The sequence below is a fragment of the Hypanus sabinus genome, chromosome 18 (assembly GCF_030144855.1).
Source record: "Hypanus sabinus isolate sHypSab1 chromosome 18, sHypSab1.hap1, whole genome shotgun sequence".
Classification (NCBI taxonomy): Eukaryota; Metazoa; Chordata; class Chondrichthyes; order Myliobatiformes; family Dasyatidae; genus Hypanus; species Hypanus sabinus.
In genome coordinates this window covers 41,302,732-41,318,232 of record NC_082723.1, presented here as the reverse complement: position 1 = coordinate 41,318,232, position 15,501 = coordinate 41,302,732, and the positions used below count along the sequence as shown (strand labels likewise).

Below are 15,501 nucleotides of genomic sequence, written 5' to 3'. Positions count from 1 at the left end.
CCACACACAGTGACCCTCACTGGGGGACAGGTCACACGCACACACTGATCCTCACTGGAGGAACGGGTCCCACACACACTGACCCTCACTGGGGGGATGGGGCCCACACCCACTGACCCTCACTGGGGGGATGGGGCCCACACACACTGACCCTCACTGGGGGATGGGTCCCACACACACTGACCCTCACTGGGGAATGGGTCCCACACACACACTGACCCTCACTGAAGATGGGTCCCACACACACTGACCCTCACTGGGGGATGGGTCCCACACACACTGACCCTCACTGGAGGAACAGGTCCCACACACACAAACCCTCACTGGGGAACGGGTCCCACACACACTGACCCTCACTGGGGATGTGTCCCATGCACACAGTGACCCTCAATATGGGACGGGTCCCACACACACAGTGACCCTCACTGGGAGACGTGTCCCATGCATACAGCGACCCTCACTGGGAGACGGGTCCCACACCCACTGACCCTCACTGGGGGGATGGGGCCCACACACACTGACCCTCACTGGGGGATGGGTCCCACACACACACTGACTCTCACTGAAGGAACAGGTCCCACACACACACTGACCCTCACTGGGGGATGGGTCCCACACACACTGACCCTCACTGAAGATGGGTCCCACACACACTGACCCTCACTGGGGGACAGGTCCCACACGCACACTGACCCTCACTGGGGGATGGATCCCACACACACTGACCCTCACTGGGGGACAGGTCCCACACGCACACTGACCCTCACTGGGGGATGGATCCCACACACACTGACCCTCACTGGGGGATGGGGCCCACACACACACTGACTCTCACTGGAGGAACGGGTCCCACACACACTGACCATCACTGGGAGACGGGTCCCACACCCACTGACCCTCACTGGGGGGATGGGGCCCACACACACTGACCCTCACTGGGGGACGGGTCCCACACACACACTGACTCTCACTGGAGGAACAGGTCCCACACACACACTGACCCTCACTGGGGGATGGGTCCCACACACACTGACCCTCACTGGGGAATGGGTCCCACACACACACTGACCCTCACTGAAGATGGGTCCCACACACACTGACCCTCACTGGGGGATGGGTCCCACACACACTGACCCTCACTGGAGGAACAGGTCCCACACACACAAACCCTCACTGGGGAACGGGTCCCACACACACTGACCCTCACTGGGGACGTGTCCCATGCACACAGTGACCCTCAGTATGGGACGGGTCCCACACACACAGTGACCCTCACTGGGAGACGTGTCCCATGCATACAGCGACCCTCACTGGGAGACGGGTCCCACACCCACTGACCCTCACTGGGGGGATGGGGCCCACACACACTGACCCTCACTGGGGGATGGGTCCCACACACACACTGACTCTCACTGGAGGAACAGGTCCCACACACACACTGACCCTCACTGGGGGATGGGTCCCACACACACTGACCCTCACTGAAGATGGGTCCCACACACACTGACCCTCACTGGGGGACAGGTCCCACACGCACACTGACCCTCACTGGGGGATGGATCCCACACACACTGACCCTCACTGGGGGATGGTGCCCACACACACACTGACTCTCACTGGAGGAACAGGTCCCACACTCACTGACCCTCACTGGGGGACGGGTCCCACGCACACTGACCCTCACTGGGGACGTGTCCCACACACAGTGTGACCCTCACTATGGGACGGGTCCCACACACACAGTGCCCCTCAATGGGAGACAGGTCCCACACCCACTGACCCTCAATGGGAGATGGGTCCCACACACACACTGGCCCTCACTGGGGGACAGGTCCCACACACACACTGATCCTCACCGGGTGACGGGTCCCACACACACTGACCCTCACCGGGGGACGTGTCCCACACACACACTGATCCTCACTGGGGGATGGGTCCCATGCACACTGACCCTCCCTGGGGGACGTGTCCCACACACACTGACCCTCACTGGGGGACAGGTCCCACGCACACAGTGACCCTCACTGGAGGAACAGGTCCCACACTCACTGACCCTCACTGGGGGATGGGTCCCACACACACACTGACTCTCACTGGAGGAACAGGTCCCACACTCACTGACCCTCACTGGGGGACGGGTCCCACGCACACTGACCCTCACTGGGGACGTGTCCCACACACAGTGTGACCCTCACTATGGGACGGGTCCCACACACACAGTGCCCCTCAATGGGAGACAGGTCCCACACCCACTGACCCTCAATGGGAGATGGGTCCCACACACACACTGGCCCTCACTGGGGGACAGGTCCCACACACACACTGATCCTCACCGGGTGACGGGTCCCACACACACTGACCCTCACCGGGGGACGTGTCCCACACACACACTGATCCTCACTGGGGGATGGGTCCCATGCACACTGACCCTCCCTGGGGGACGTGTCCCACACACACTGACCCTCACTGGGGGACAGGTCACACGCACACACTGATCCTCACTGGAGGAACGGGTCCCACACACACTGACCCTCACTGGGGGACAGTTCCCATGCACACTGACCCTCACTGGGGACGTGTCCCATGCACACAGTGACCCTCAGTATGGGACGGGTCCCACACACACAGTGACCCTCACTGGGAGACGGGTCCCACGCACACAGTGACCCTCACTGGGAGACGGGTCCCTCTCCCACTGACCCTCACTGGGAGACGGGTCCCACACACACACACACACTGACCCTCACTGGGGGATGGGTCCCTCACACACACACTGACCCTCACTGGCGGATGGGTCCCTCACACACACACTGACCCTCACTGGAGGAACAGGTCCCACACACACTGACCCTCAATGTGGGATGGGTCCACACACACTGACCCTCACTGGGAGTGGGTCCCCCACACACACTGACCCTCACTGGGCTCACTGGGGACGGGTCCCACACACACACTGACCCTCACTGGGAGACGGGTCCCACACCCACTGACCATCACTGGGGGGATGGGGCCCACACACACTGACCCTCAGTGGGGGAAGTGTCCCAGACACACTGACCCTCAGTGGGGGACGGGTCCCACACACACTGACCCTCACTGGGGGACAGGTCCCACACACACTCTGACCCTCACTATCGGACGGGTCCCACACACACAGTGACCCTCACTGGGAGACGATTCCCACGCACACAGTGACCCTGACTGGGAGACGGGTCCCACACCCACTGACCCTCACTGGGGGGATGGGGCCCACACACACTGACCCTCACTGGGGGACAGGTCCCACACACACTGACCCTCACTGGGCTCACTGGGGACGGGTCCCACACACACACACTGACCCTCACTGGGGACAGGTCCCACACACACTGACACTCAATGGGGGACAGGTCCCACACACACTGACACTCACTGGGGGCAGGTCTGCCACACACACTGACCCTCACCGGGGGATGGATCCCACACACACTGACCCTCAATGGGGGATGGGGCCAAGACACACACTGACCCTCACTGGGGGATGGGTCCCACACACACACTGACTCTCACTGGAGGAACAGGTCCCACACACACTGACCCTCTTTGGGGGACGGGTCCCACGCACACTGACCCTCACTGGGGACGTGTCCCACACACAGAGTGACCCTCACTATGGGACGGGTCCCACACACACAGTGCCCCTCAATGGGAGAAAGGTCCCACACCCACTGACCCTCACTGGGAGACGGGTCCCACACACACTGATCCTCACTGGGGGATGGGTCCCACACACACTGACCCTCACTGGGGGATGGGTCCCACACACACACTGACCATCACTTGGGGACGGGTCCCACACACACTGACCCTCACTGGAGGAACAGGTCCCACCCACACTGACCCTCCCTGGGGGACGTGTCCCACACACAGTGACCCTCACTGGGGGACAGGTCACACGCACACACTGATCCTCACTGGAGGAACGGGTCCCACACACACTGACCCTCACTGGGGGGATGGGGCACACACCCACTGACCCTCACTGGGGGGATGGGGCCCACACACACTGACCCTCACTGGGGGATGGGTCCCACACACACTGACCCTCACTGGGGAATGGGTCCCACACACACACTGACCCTCACTGAAGATGGGTCCCACACACACTGACCCTCACTGGGGGATGGGTCCCACACACACTGACCCTCACTGGAGGAACAGGTCCCACACACACAAACCCTCACTGGGGAACGGGTCCCACACACACTGACCCTCACTGGGGATGTGTCCCATGCACACAGTGACCCTCAATATGGGACGGGTCCCACACACACAGTGACCCTCACTGGGAGACGTGTCCCATGCATACAGCGACCCTCACTGGGAGACGGGTCCCACACCCACTGACCCTCACTGGGGGGATGGGGCCCACACACACTGACCCTCACTGGGGGATGGGTCCCACACACACACTGACTCTCACTGAAGGAACAGGTCCCACACACACACTGACCCTCACTGGGGGATGGGTCCCACACACACTGACCCTCACTGAAGATGGGTCCCACACACACTGACCCTCACTGGGGGACAGGTCCCACACGCACACTGACCCTCACTGGGGGATGGATCCCACACACACTGACCCTCACTGGGGGATGGGGCCCACACACACACTGACTCTCACTGGAGGAACGGGTCCCACACACACTGACCATCACTGGGAGACGGGTCCCACACCCACTGACCCTCACTGGGGGGATGGGGCCCACACACACTGACCCTCACTGGGGGACGGGTCCCACACACACACTGACTCTCACTGGAGGAACAGGTCCCACACACACACTGACCCTCACTGGGGGATGGGTCCCACACACACTGACCCTCACTGGGGAATGGGTCCCACACACACACTGACCCTCACTGAAGATGGGTCCCACACACACTGACCCTCACTGGGGGATGGGTCCCACACACACTGACCCTCACTGGAGGAACAGGTCCCACACACACAAACCCTCACTGGGGAACGGGTCCCACACACACTGACCCTCACTGGGGACGTGTCCCATGCACACAGTGACCCTCAGTATGGGACGGGTCCCACACACACAGTGACCCTCACTGGGAGACGTGTCCCATGCATACAGCGACCCTCACTGGGAGACGGGTCCCACACCCACTGACCCTCACTGGGGGGATGGGGCCCACACACACTGACCCTCACTGGGGGATGGGTCCCACACACACACTGACTCTCACTGGAGGAACAGGTCCCACACACACACTGACCCTCACTGGGGGATGGGTCCCACACACACTGACCCTCACTGAAGATGGGTCCCACACACACTGACCCTCACTGGGGGACAGGTCCCACACGCACACTGACCCTCACTGGGGGATGGATCCCACACACACTGACCCTCACTGGGGGATGGTGCCCACACACACACTGACTCTCACTGGAGGAACAGGTCCCACACTCACTGACCCTCACTGGGGGACGGGTCCCACGCACACTGACCCTCACTGGGGACGTGTCCCACACACAGTGTGACCCTCACTATGGGACGGGTCCCACACACACAGTGCCCCTCAATGGGAGACAGGTCCCACACCCACTGACCCTCAATGGGAGATGGGTCCCACACACACACTGGCCCTCACTGGGGGACAGGTCCCACACACACACTGATCCTCACCGGGTGACGGGTCCCACACACACTGACCCTCACCGGGGGACGTGTCCCACACACACACTGATCCTCACTGGGGGATGGGTCCCATGCACACTGACCCTCCCTGGGGGACGTGTCCCACACACACTGACCCTCACTGGGGGACAGGTCACACGCACACACTGATCCTCACTGGAGGAACGGGTCCCACACACACTGACCCTCACTGGGGGACAGTTCCCATGCACACTGACCCTCACTGGGGACGTGTCCCATGCACACAGTGACCCTCAGTATGGGACGGGTCCCACACACACAGTGACCCTCACTGGGAGACGGGTCCCACGCACACAGTGACCCTCACTGGGAGACGGGTCCCTCTCCCACTGACCCTCACTGGGAGACGGGTCCCACACCCACTGACCCTCACTGGGGGATGGGTCCCACACACACACACACACTGACCCTCACTGGGGGATGGGTCCCTCACACACACACTGACCCTCACTGGGGGACAGGTCCCACACACACTGACACTCACTGGGGGCAGGTCCGCCACACACACTGACCCTCACCGGGGGATGGATCCCACACACACTGACCCTCAATGGGGGATGGGGCCAAGACACACACTGACCCTCACTGGGGGATGGGTCCCACACACACACTGACTCTCACTGGAGGAACAGGTCCCACACACACTGACCCTCTTTGGGGGACGGGTCCCACGCACACTGACCCTCACTGGGGACGTGTCCCACACACAGAGTGACCCTCACTATGGGACGGGTCCCACACACACAGTGCCCCTCAATGGGAGAAAGGTCCCACACCCACTGACCCTCAATGGGAGATGGGTCCGACACACACACTGACCCTCACTGGGGACAGGTCCCACACACACACTGGCCCTCACTGGGGGACAGGTCCCACACACACACTGATCCTCACCGGGTGACGGGTCCCACACACACTGACCCTCACCGGGGGACGTGTCCCACACACACACTGTTCCTCACGGGGGGATGGGTCCCACGCACACTGACCCTCCCGGGGGGACGTGTCCCACGCACACTGACCCTCCCTGGGGGACGTGTCCCACACACACTGACCCTCACTGGGGGACAGTTGCCATGCACACTGACCCTCACTGGGGACGTGTCCCATGCACACAGTGACCCTCAGTATGGGACGGGTCCCACACACACAGTGACCCTCACTGGGAGACGGGTCCCACGCACACAGTGACCCTCACTGGGAGACGGGTCCCTCACCCACTGACCCTCACTGGGGGATGGGTCCCTCACACACACACTGACCCTCACTGGAGGAACAGGTCCCACACACACTGACCCTCAATGGGGGATGGGTCCCACACACACTGACCCTAACTGGGGGTGGGTCCCCCACACACACTGACCCTCACTGGGCTCACTGGGGATGGGTCCCACACACACACTGACCCTCCCTGGGGACAGGTCCCACACACACTGACCCTCACTGGGGGATGGGTCCCACGTACACTGACCCTCACTGGGGACATGTCCCACACTCAGAGTGACCCTCACTATGGGACGGGTCCCACACACACAGTGACCCTCACTGGGAGACGATTCCCACGCACACAGTGACCCTGACTGGGAGACGGGTCCCACACCCACTGACCCTCACTGGGGGGATGGGGCCCACACACACTGACCCTCACTGGGGGACGGGTCCCACACACACTGATCCTCACTGGGGGATGGGTCCCACACACACTGACCCTCACTGGGGGTCGTGTCCCACACACACTGACCCTCACTGGGGGATGGATCCCACGCACACACTGACTCTCACTGGGGGATGGGTCCCACACACACTGACCCTCACTGGGGGCAGGTCCGCCACACACACTGACCCTCACTGGGGGATGGGTCACCCACACACTGACCCTCACTGGGGGATGAGTCCTTAACTGGAATTTGATGCAGCACGGAGCGGGGAAGTGGATGAATGGATCTGTGTGTGTGTGTCAGAGCAGAACAGTCAATAAGGGAGTGATTTTAGAGATGGCGAATCCTCGGGACGCTGGTCAGCATGGAAGTTGTGGGACTTTATCTGCGAATCACAGGGGTAAGGAAGACAGACTGGGTAAAATGCATTCTGTTTGTCCACTTACCGGATGTCATAACCGTACATGTCCTTCTCTGGACGACCGTGAGTGACCCAGTGAGCCAGCTCCTTCCCGCAACCGCCTCCTAACATCATACCTGTGCAGGGGAAACCAACAGCTTCAACTAAAGGCTGGGCAGCACACTTTAACCTTGCAGCTTCACTGTGCGCTTGCTTCGACACGAGCAGTGGAAAGGGTGAGCAGTTTCTCCAGGCGATGCGGTGTCACCAGAGACCCCAGCCAGTTCCTACCGATGTGCCGCGGAGAGCTTTCTGACGGGCTGCACCACTGCACAGGATCAGAAAAAGCTTCACTCAACCAGCCCTCACGGGCACTGGCCTCCCCAGAGAGGGAGACTCAGTAAGGCAGCATCCATCGTGAACGACCTTCACCATCCTCGTACATCACTTTTTCTCACTACTCCTATCATGGAGCACGTACAGCATCCTGAAGACACACACTCAACGATTTTGGAACAGCTTCTTTCCCTCCACCATGAGATTTCTGAATGGCCCACGAACACTACCTCTCAATTTTGTTCTCCTTTTTGCACTGTATACTTATAGTATATATATACACACACACACACACACACACATAGTATACACTGTATGCTATATACTTCATATATAATTAATTATAGCTTTTGATCATCTTTACGTATTGGGCTCCACCGCTGCCGCACAACGATGAGTTTCATGGCGTATGTCAGTGATAATAAAGCTGATTCGGATTCTGACATCGAGCCATCCATCGCTAGGGTTGACAGTAGTTTAAGCACAGGTTCTAATTCAAGGGCCAGCGTACCAGACTGAGTCAAAAGGTGCTGGGTACCTGTCCCACTCCACAGGACTCAGCCCATGAGCCCATAAACCCACTCAATTCTGCGTAGTGGACTGAAGTCGCTTGTGGGACAACGGTACCTGAAGGTCTCCTACAAAAAAGGTTAGTGATGAGCAACCGGTTGCACTGCGTCAGTTCCACCGGAGTGTCAGTAGGACAGCCGGTCGGGCTGCGTCAGTTCCACCGGAGTGTCAGTAGGACAGCCGGTCGGGCTGCGTCAGTTCCACCGGAGTGTCAGTAGGACAGCCGGTCGGGCTGCGTCAGTTCCACCGGAGTGTCAGTAGGACAGCCGGTCGGGCTGCGTCAGTTCCACCGGAGTGTCAGTAGGACAGCCGGTCGGGCTGCGTCAGTTCCACCGGAGTGTCAGTAGGACAGCCGGTCGGGCTGCGTCAGTTCCACCGGAGTGTCAGTAGGACAGCCGGTCGGGCTGCGTCAGTTCCACCGGAGTGTCAGTAGGACAGCCGGTCGGGCTGCGTCAGTTGCACCGGAGTGTCAGTAGGACAGCCGGTCGGGCTGCGTCAGTTCCACCGGAGTGTCAGTAGGACAGCCGGTCGGGCTGCGTCAGTTCCACCGGAGTGTCAGTAGGACAGCCGGTCGGGCTGCGTCAGTTCCACCGGAGTGTCAGTAGGACAGCCGGTCGGGCTGCGTCAGTTCCACCGGAGTGTCAGTAGGACAGCCGGTCGGGCTGCGTCAGTTCCACCGGAGTGTCAGTAGGACAGCCGGTCGGGCTGCGTCAGTTCCACCGGAGTGTCAGTAGGACAGCCGGTCGGGCTGCGTCAGTTCCACCGGAGTGTCAGTAGGACAGCCGGTCGGGCTGCGTCAGTTCCACCGGAGTGTCAGTAGGACAGCCGGTCGGGCTGCGTCAGTTCCACCGGAGTGTCAGTAGGACAGCCGGTCGGGCTGCGTCAGTTCCACCGGAGTGTCAGTAGGACAGCCGGTCGGGCTGCGTCAGTTCCACCGGAGTGTCAGTAGGACAGCCGGTCGGGCTGCGTCAGTTCCACCGGAGTGTCAGTAGGACAGCCGGTCAGGCTGCTGCCGGACAGCTCGGCTGATCGAGGTTCAATCCTGACGTTCGGTGCTGCGCCTTGCGGAGCTTTTGTGTTTTACCCTTTCCTGGATGAAGTCACCCGAATCCTCCACGTCCCACAGACACGTGGGCTTGGGGGCCCTTTAGCCCCTGTGCACAGCCTCCAGTGAGTAGGAGATAAGTGGAAAATGCAGGGAATTGATGGGAATGGGGAGAGATTTAAAGTGGGACTTGTGTAGCATGAGATCAAAAGGGTGCCTGACAATCTGAATCTAAAGCAACTGTTTCCACTTTCTATGAGAGTACCGAAGGAGTGTCTCACTGTCAGAGGGACAGTACTGAGAGAGTATCACACCGTCAGAGGGACAGTACTGAGGGAGTGTCACACCGTCAGAGGGACAGTACTGAAGGAGTGTCACACCGTCAGAGGGACAGTACTGAGGGAGTGTCACACTGTCAGAGGGACGGTACTGAAGGAGTGTCACACCGTCAGAGGGACAGTACTGAGAGAGTGTCACACCGTCAGAGGGACGGTACTGAGAGAGTGTCACACCGTCAGAGGGACAGTACTGAGAGAGTGTCACACCGTCAGAGGGACAGTACCGAGGGAGTGTCGCACTGTCTGAGGGACGGTACCAAGGGAGTGTCGCACTGTCTGAGGGATGGTACAGAGGGAGTGTCGCACTGTCAGAGGGACAGAACTGAAGGAGTGTCGCACTGTCGGAGGGACAGTACCGAGGGAGTGTCGCACTGTCTGAGTGACAGTACTGAAGGAGTGTCGCACTGTCGGAGGGACGGTACCGAGGGAGTGTCGCACTGTCGGAGGGATTCACTAAGGAGAAGGATATTGAATTGTCTAAGGTGTGGGAAACAAGTAAGGAAGTTATGGAACCTATGACAATTAAAGAGGTAGAAGTACTGGCGCTTTTAAGAAATTTAAAAGTGGATAAATCTCCAAGTCCTGACAGGATATTCCCCAGGACCTTGAGGGAAGTTTGTGTAGAAATAGCAGGAGCTCTGACGGAGATCTTTAAGATGTCATTAGAAACGGGGATTGTGCCGGAGGATTGGCGTATTGCTCATGTGGTTCCATTGTTTAAAAAGGGTTCTAGAAGGAAGCCTAGCAATTATAGACCTGTCAGTTTGACATCAGTGGTGGGTAAATTAATGGAAAGTATTCTTAGAGATAGTATTAATAATTATCTGGATAGACAGGATCTGATTAGGAGTAGCCAGCATGGATTTGTGCATGGGAGATCATGTTTGACAAGCCTTATTGAATTTTTTGAAGAAGTTACGAAGAATGTTGACGAGGGTAAGGCAGTGGATGTAGTCTATATGGACTTCAGCAAAGCCTTTGACAAAGTTCCACATGGAAGGTCAGTTAAGAAGGTTCAGTCGTTAGGTATTAATGCTGGAGTAATAAAATGGATTCAACAGTGGCTAGATGGGAGATGCCAGAGAGTAGTGGTGGATAATTGTTTATCGGGATGGAGGCCGGTGACTATCGGGGTGCCTCAGGGATCTGTTTTGGGCCCAATGTTGTTTGTAATATACATAAATGATCTGGATGATGGGGTGGTAAATTGGATTAGTAAGTATGCCGATGATACTAAGGTAGGAGGTGTTGTGGATAATGAGGTGGGTTTTCAAAGCTTGCAGGGAGATTTATGCCGGTCAGAAGAATGGGCTGAACGTTGGCAGATGGAGTTTAATGCTGAGAAGTGTGAGGTTCTACATTTTGGCAGGAATAATTCAAATAGAACATACAGGGTAAATGGTAGGGCATTGAGGAATGCAGGGGAACAGAGAGATCTAGGAATAACAGTGCATAGTTCCCTGAAGGTGGAGTCTCATGTAGATAGGGTGGTGAAGAAGGCTTTTGGAACGCTGGCCTTTATAAATCAAAGCATTGAGTACAGAAGTTGGGATGTAATATTAAAATTGTACAAGGCATTGGTAAGGCCAAATTTGGAATATTGTGTGCAGTTCTGGTCACCAAATTATAGGAAAGATATCAATAAATTAGAGAGAGTGCAGAGACGATTTACTAGGATGTTACCTGGGTTTCAGCACTTAAGTTACAGAGAAAGGTTGAACAAGTTAGGTCTCTATTCATTGGAGCGTAGAAGGTTGAGGGGGGATTTGATCGAGGTATTATATGGACAGTACCGAGGGAGTGTCACACTGTCGGAGGGACAGTACCGAGGGAGTGTCACGCCGTCAGAGGGACAGTACTGAGGGAGTGCCGCACCGTCGGAGGGACAGTACCGAAGAAGTGTCACACTGTTAAAGGATCTCTCCTGGCAGAGTGCTGTGCTCTCAGAAAAGAGCTAAGAGAGTGTCTCAATGTTTATTGCAAGCCTGCTGCACGTGGTGGGGCAATACCTAGACTGTGCTGTACGGTGGAAGATACAGCTGCCATTATGGGAGCTCTGTGCCACAAAGCCAACACATAGGTGTTTAAGGTGGGACTCAGATCCCATCCATACAGGGAGACCAGCAACTCACAATAGGTGTGCAGAGGTTCGGCTTGATGGAATCTCAATGCCGCAGCCGGAAGGAACCGGGGAAAACATGCACTGCCCAGCACACTCACCGGCACTGTTGAATCCGCATCCCAGGAAGAAGCCTCGGAGTTCTGGAACCTCGCCCATCAGTGGCTTGTGGTCAGCAGTGAATGATTCTGCAGAGACAAGAGCACATCAGCAAAAGGTCCAGTGTGTTTGCCCAAGAAATGCAAAGTACATCCAAAATATATTAGAGCCCACAACTGGCCAATCCACCACCAGCTCCCTGCCCCTTCACTGCTGGATTCAACCCCCTCGAAGTTGGATACCTCTGAGAATCAGGGCTGGGACAGAAAACCTCTGGAATAGCCACACTCCCAATCTCATCTGCATGCAATAGCTCCATCTACTGGCCAATAATTGCAAAGAAAAAATTAATTTCAAAATCCAGCTTTGACCATACAATCCCAACAAACTGCAAGAATATCTCATAAACAGGTCCAATTATCCTGATTATCCTGATTATATCACGATCCTCGTGAGGGCGGATAAGCAGACAGCCAGTGTCTCATTACTCACAAGCACATGTGACGGCTCCCCTGACGGTGTGACACTCCCTCAGTACTGTCCCTCTGACTGTGTGACACTCCCTCCGTACTGTCCCTCTGACAGTGTGACACTCCCTCAGTACTGTTCCTCTGACAGTGTGACACTCCCTCCGTACTGTCCCTCTGACAGTGTGACACTCCCTCCGTACTGTCCCTCTGACAGTGTGACACTCCCTCAGTACTGTCTCTCTGACGGTGTGACACTCCCTCAGTACCGTCCCTCTGATGGTGTGACACTCCCTCTGTACTGTCCCTCTGACGGTGTGACACTCCCTCAGTACTGTCCCTCTGACGGTGTGACACTCCCTCCGTACTGTCCCTCTGACGGTGTGACACTCCCTCCGTACTGTCCCTCTGACAGTGTGACACTCCCTCCGTACTGTCCGACAGTGTGACACTCCCTCCGTACTGTCCCTCTGACAGTGTGACACTCCCTCTGTACCGTCCCTCTGACAGTGTGACACTCCCTCCGTACTGTCCCTCTGACAGTGTGACACTCCCTCCGTACTGTCCCTCTGACAGTGTGACACTCCCTCAGTAATAAACAATAAATAAATAAACAAGTAAATCAATTACATATATTGAATAGATTTTTTTAAAATGTGGAAAACAGAAATACTGTATATTAACAAAAAGTGAGGTAGTGTCCAAAGCTTCAATGTCCATTTAGGAATTGGATGACAGAGGGGTAGAAGCTGTTCCTGAATCGCTGAGTGTGTGCCTTCAGGCTTCTGTACCTCCTTCCTGATGGTAACAGTGAGAAAAGGGCATGCCCTGGGTGCTGGAGGTCCTTAATAATGGACGCTGCCTTTCTGAGACTCCCTCAGTACTGTCCCTCTGACAGTGTGCCACTCCCTCCGTACTGTCCCTCTGACAGTGTGACATTCCCTCCGTACCGTCCCTCTGACAGTGTGACACTCCCTCCGTACTGTCCCTCTGACGGTGTGACACTCCCTCCGTACTGTCCCTGACAGTGTGACACTCCCTCCGTACAGTCCCTCTGACGGCGTGACACTCCCTCAGTACCGTCCCTCTGACGGCGTGACACTCCCTCCGTACCGTCCCTCTGACAGTGTGACACTCCCTCCGTACTGTCCCTCTGACAGTGTGACACTCCCTCCGTACTGTCCCTGACAGTGTGACACTCCCTCCGTACTGTCCCTCTGACAGTGTGACACTCCCTCCGTACTGTCCCTCTGACAGTGTGACACTCCCTCAGTACTGTCCCTCAGACAGTGTGACACTCCCTCAGTACTGTCCCTCTGACAGTGTGCCACTCCCTCCGTACTGTCCCTCTGACAGTGTGACACTCCCTCAGTACCGTCCCTCTGATGGTGTGACACTCCCTCAGTACAGTTCCTCTGACGGTGTGACACTCCCTCAGTACCGTCCCTCTGACGGCGTGACACTCCCTCCGTACCGTCCCTCTGATGGTGTGACACTCCCTCAGTACAGTTCCTCTGACGGTGTGACACTCCCTCAGTACTGTCCCTCTGACGGCGTGACACTCCCTCAGTACTGTCCCACTGACAGTGTGACACTCCCTCAGTACTATCCCTCTGACGGTGCGACACTCCCTCCGTACCGTCCCTCTGACGGTGAGGCACTACTTCAGGACCGTCCCTCAGACAGAGGGACACTCCCTCAGTATTGTCCCTCTGATGGTGCGACACACCCTCCGTACCATCCCTCTGACAGTGAGGCACTCCCTCAGGACCGTCCCTCAGACAGAGGGACACTCCCTCAGTACTGTCCCTCCTCTGACAGTGTGACACTCCCTCAGTACTGTCCCTCTGACGGTGTGACACTCCCTCCGTACGGTCCCTCTGACGGTGAGGCACTCCCGAGGGACACTCCCTCAGTACTGTCCCTCTGACAGTGCGACACTCCCTCAGTACTGTCCCTCTGACAGTGGGACACTCCCTCAGTACTGTCCCTCTGACAGTGTGACACTCCCTAAGTACTGTCCCTCGGACACTGTGACACTTCCTCAGTACCGTCCCTCTGATGGCGTGACACTCCCTCAGTACTGCCCCTCTGAAGGTGCGACACTCTCTCAGTACTGTCCCTCTGACGGTGAGGCACTCCTTTAGGACCGTCCCTCAGACGGTGTGACACTCCCTCAGTACTGTCCCTCTGAGTGCGACACTCCCTCAGTACCGTCCCTCTGACAGTGTGACACTCCCTCAGTACTGTCCCTCTGACGGTGTGACACTCCCTCAGTACTGTCCCTCGGACACTGTGACACTCCCTCAGTACCGTCCCTCTGACGGTGTGACACTCTCTCAGTACTGTCCCTCTGACAGTGCGACACTCCCTCAGTACCGTCCCTCTGACAGTGTGACACTCCCTCAGTACTGTCCCTCGGACACTGTGACACTCCCTCAGTACCGTCCCTCTGACGGTGTGACACTCCCTCAGTACTGTCCCTCTGACGGCGTGACACTCCCTCAGTACCGTCCCTCTGACGGTGTGACACTCCCTCAGTACTGTCCCTCGGACACTGTGACACTCCCTCAGTACCGTCCCTCTGACGGTGTGACACTCCCTCAGTACTGTCCCTCGGACACTGTGACACTCCCTCAGTACCGTCCCTCTGACAGTGTGACACTCCCTCAGTACCGTCCCTCTGATGGTGTGACACTCCCTCAATACAATCCCTCTGACGGTGTGACACTCCCTCCGTACTGTCACT

General features: G+C 57.4%; 1 protein-coding gene across 6 annotated transcripts in view; it reads right to left on the bottom strand.

Moving 5' to 3' along the window:
• Positions 1–15,501, bottom strand: part of sardh (sarcosine dehydrogenase) — a 94,953-nt gene that overhangs the window by 30,728 nt on the left and 48,724 nt on the right. For all 6 annotated transcript variants that reach the window (XM_059994265.1, XM_059994262.1, XM_059994263.1 and 3 more), the window contains exons 9-10: positions 12,288–12,374; positions 7,825–7,915 (exon numbers count right to left, since the gene is read on the bottom strand). In XM_059994265.1, coding sequence (XP_059850248.1) covers positions 7,825–7,915; positions 12,288–12,374 — 178 coding nt within the window. The remainder of the gene's footprint in view (positions 1–7,824; positions 7,916–12,287; positions 12,375–15,501) is intronic.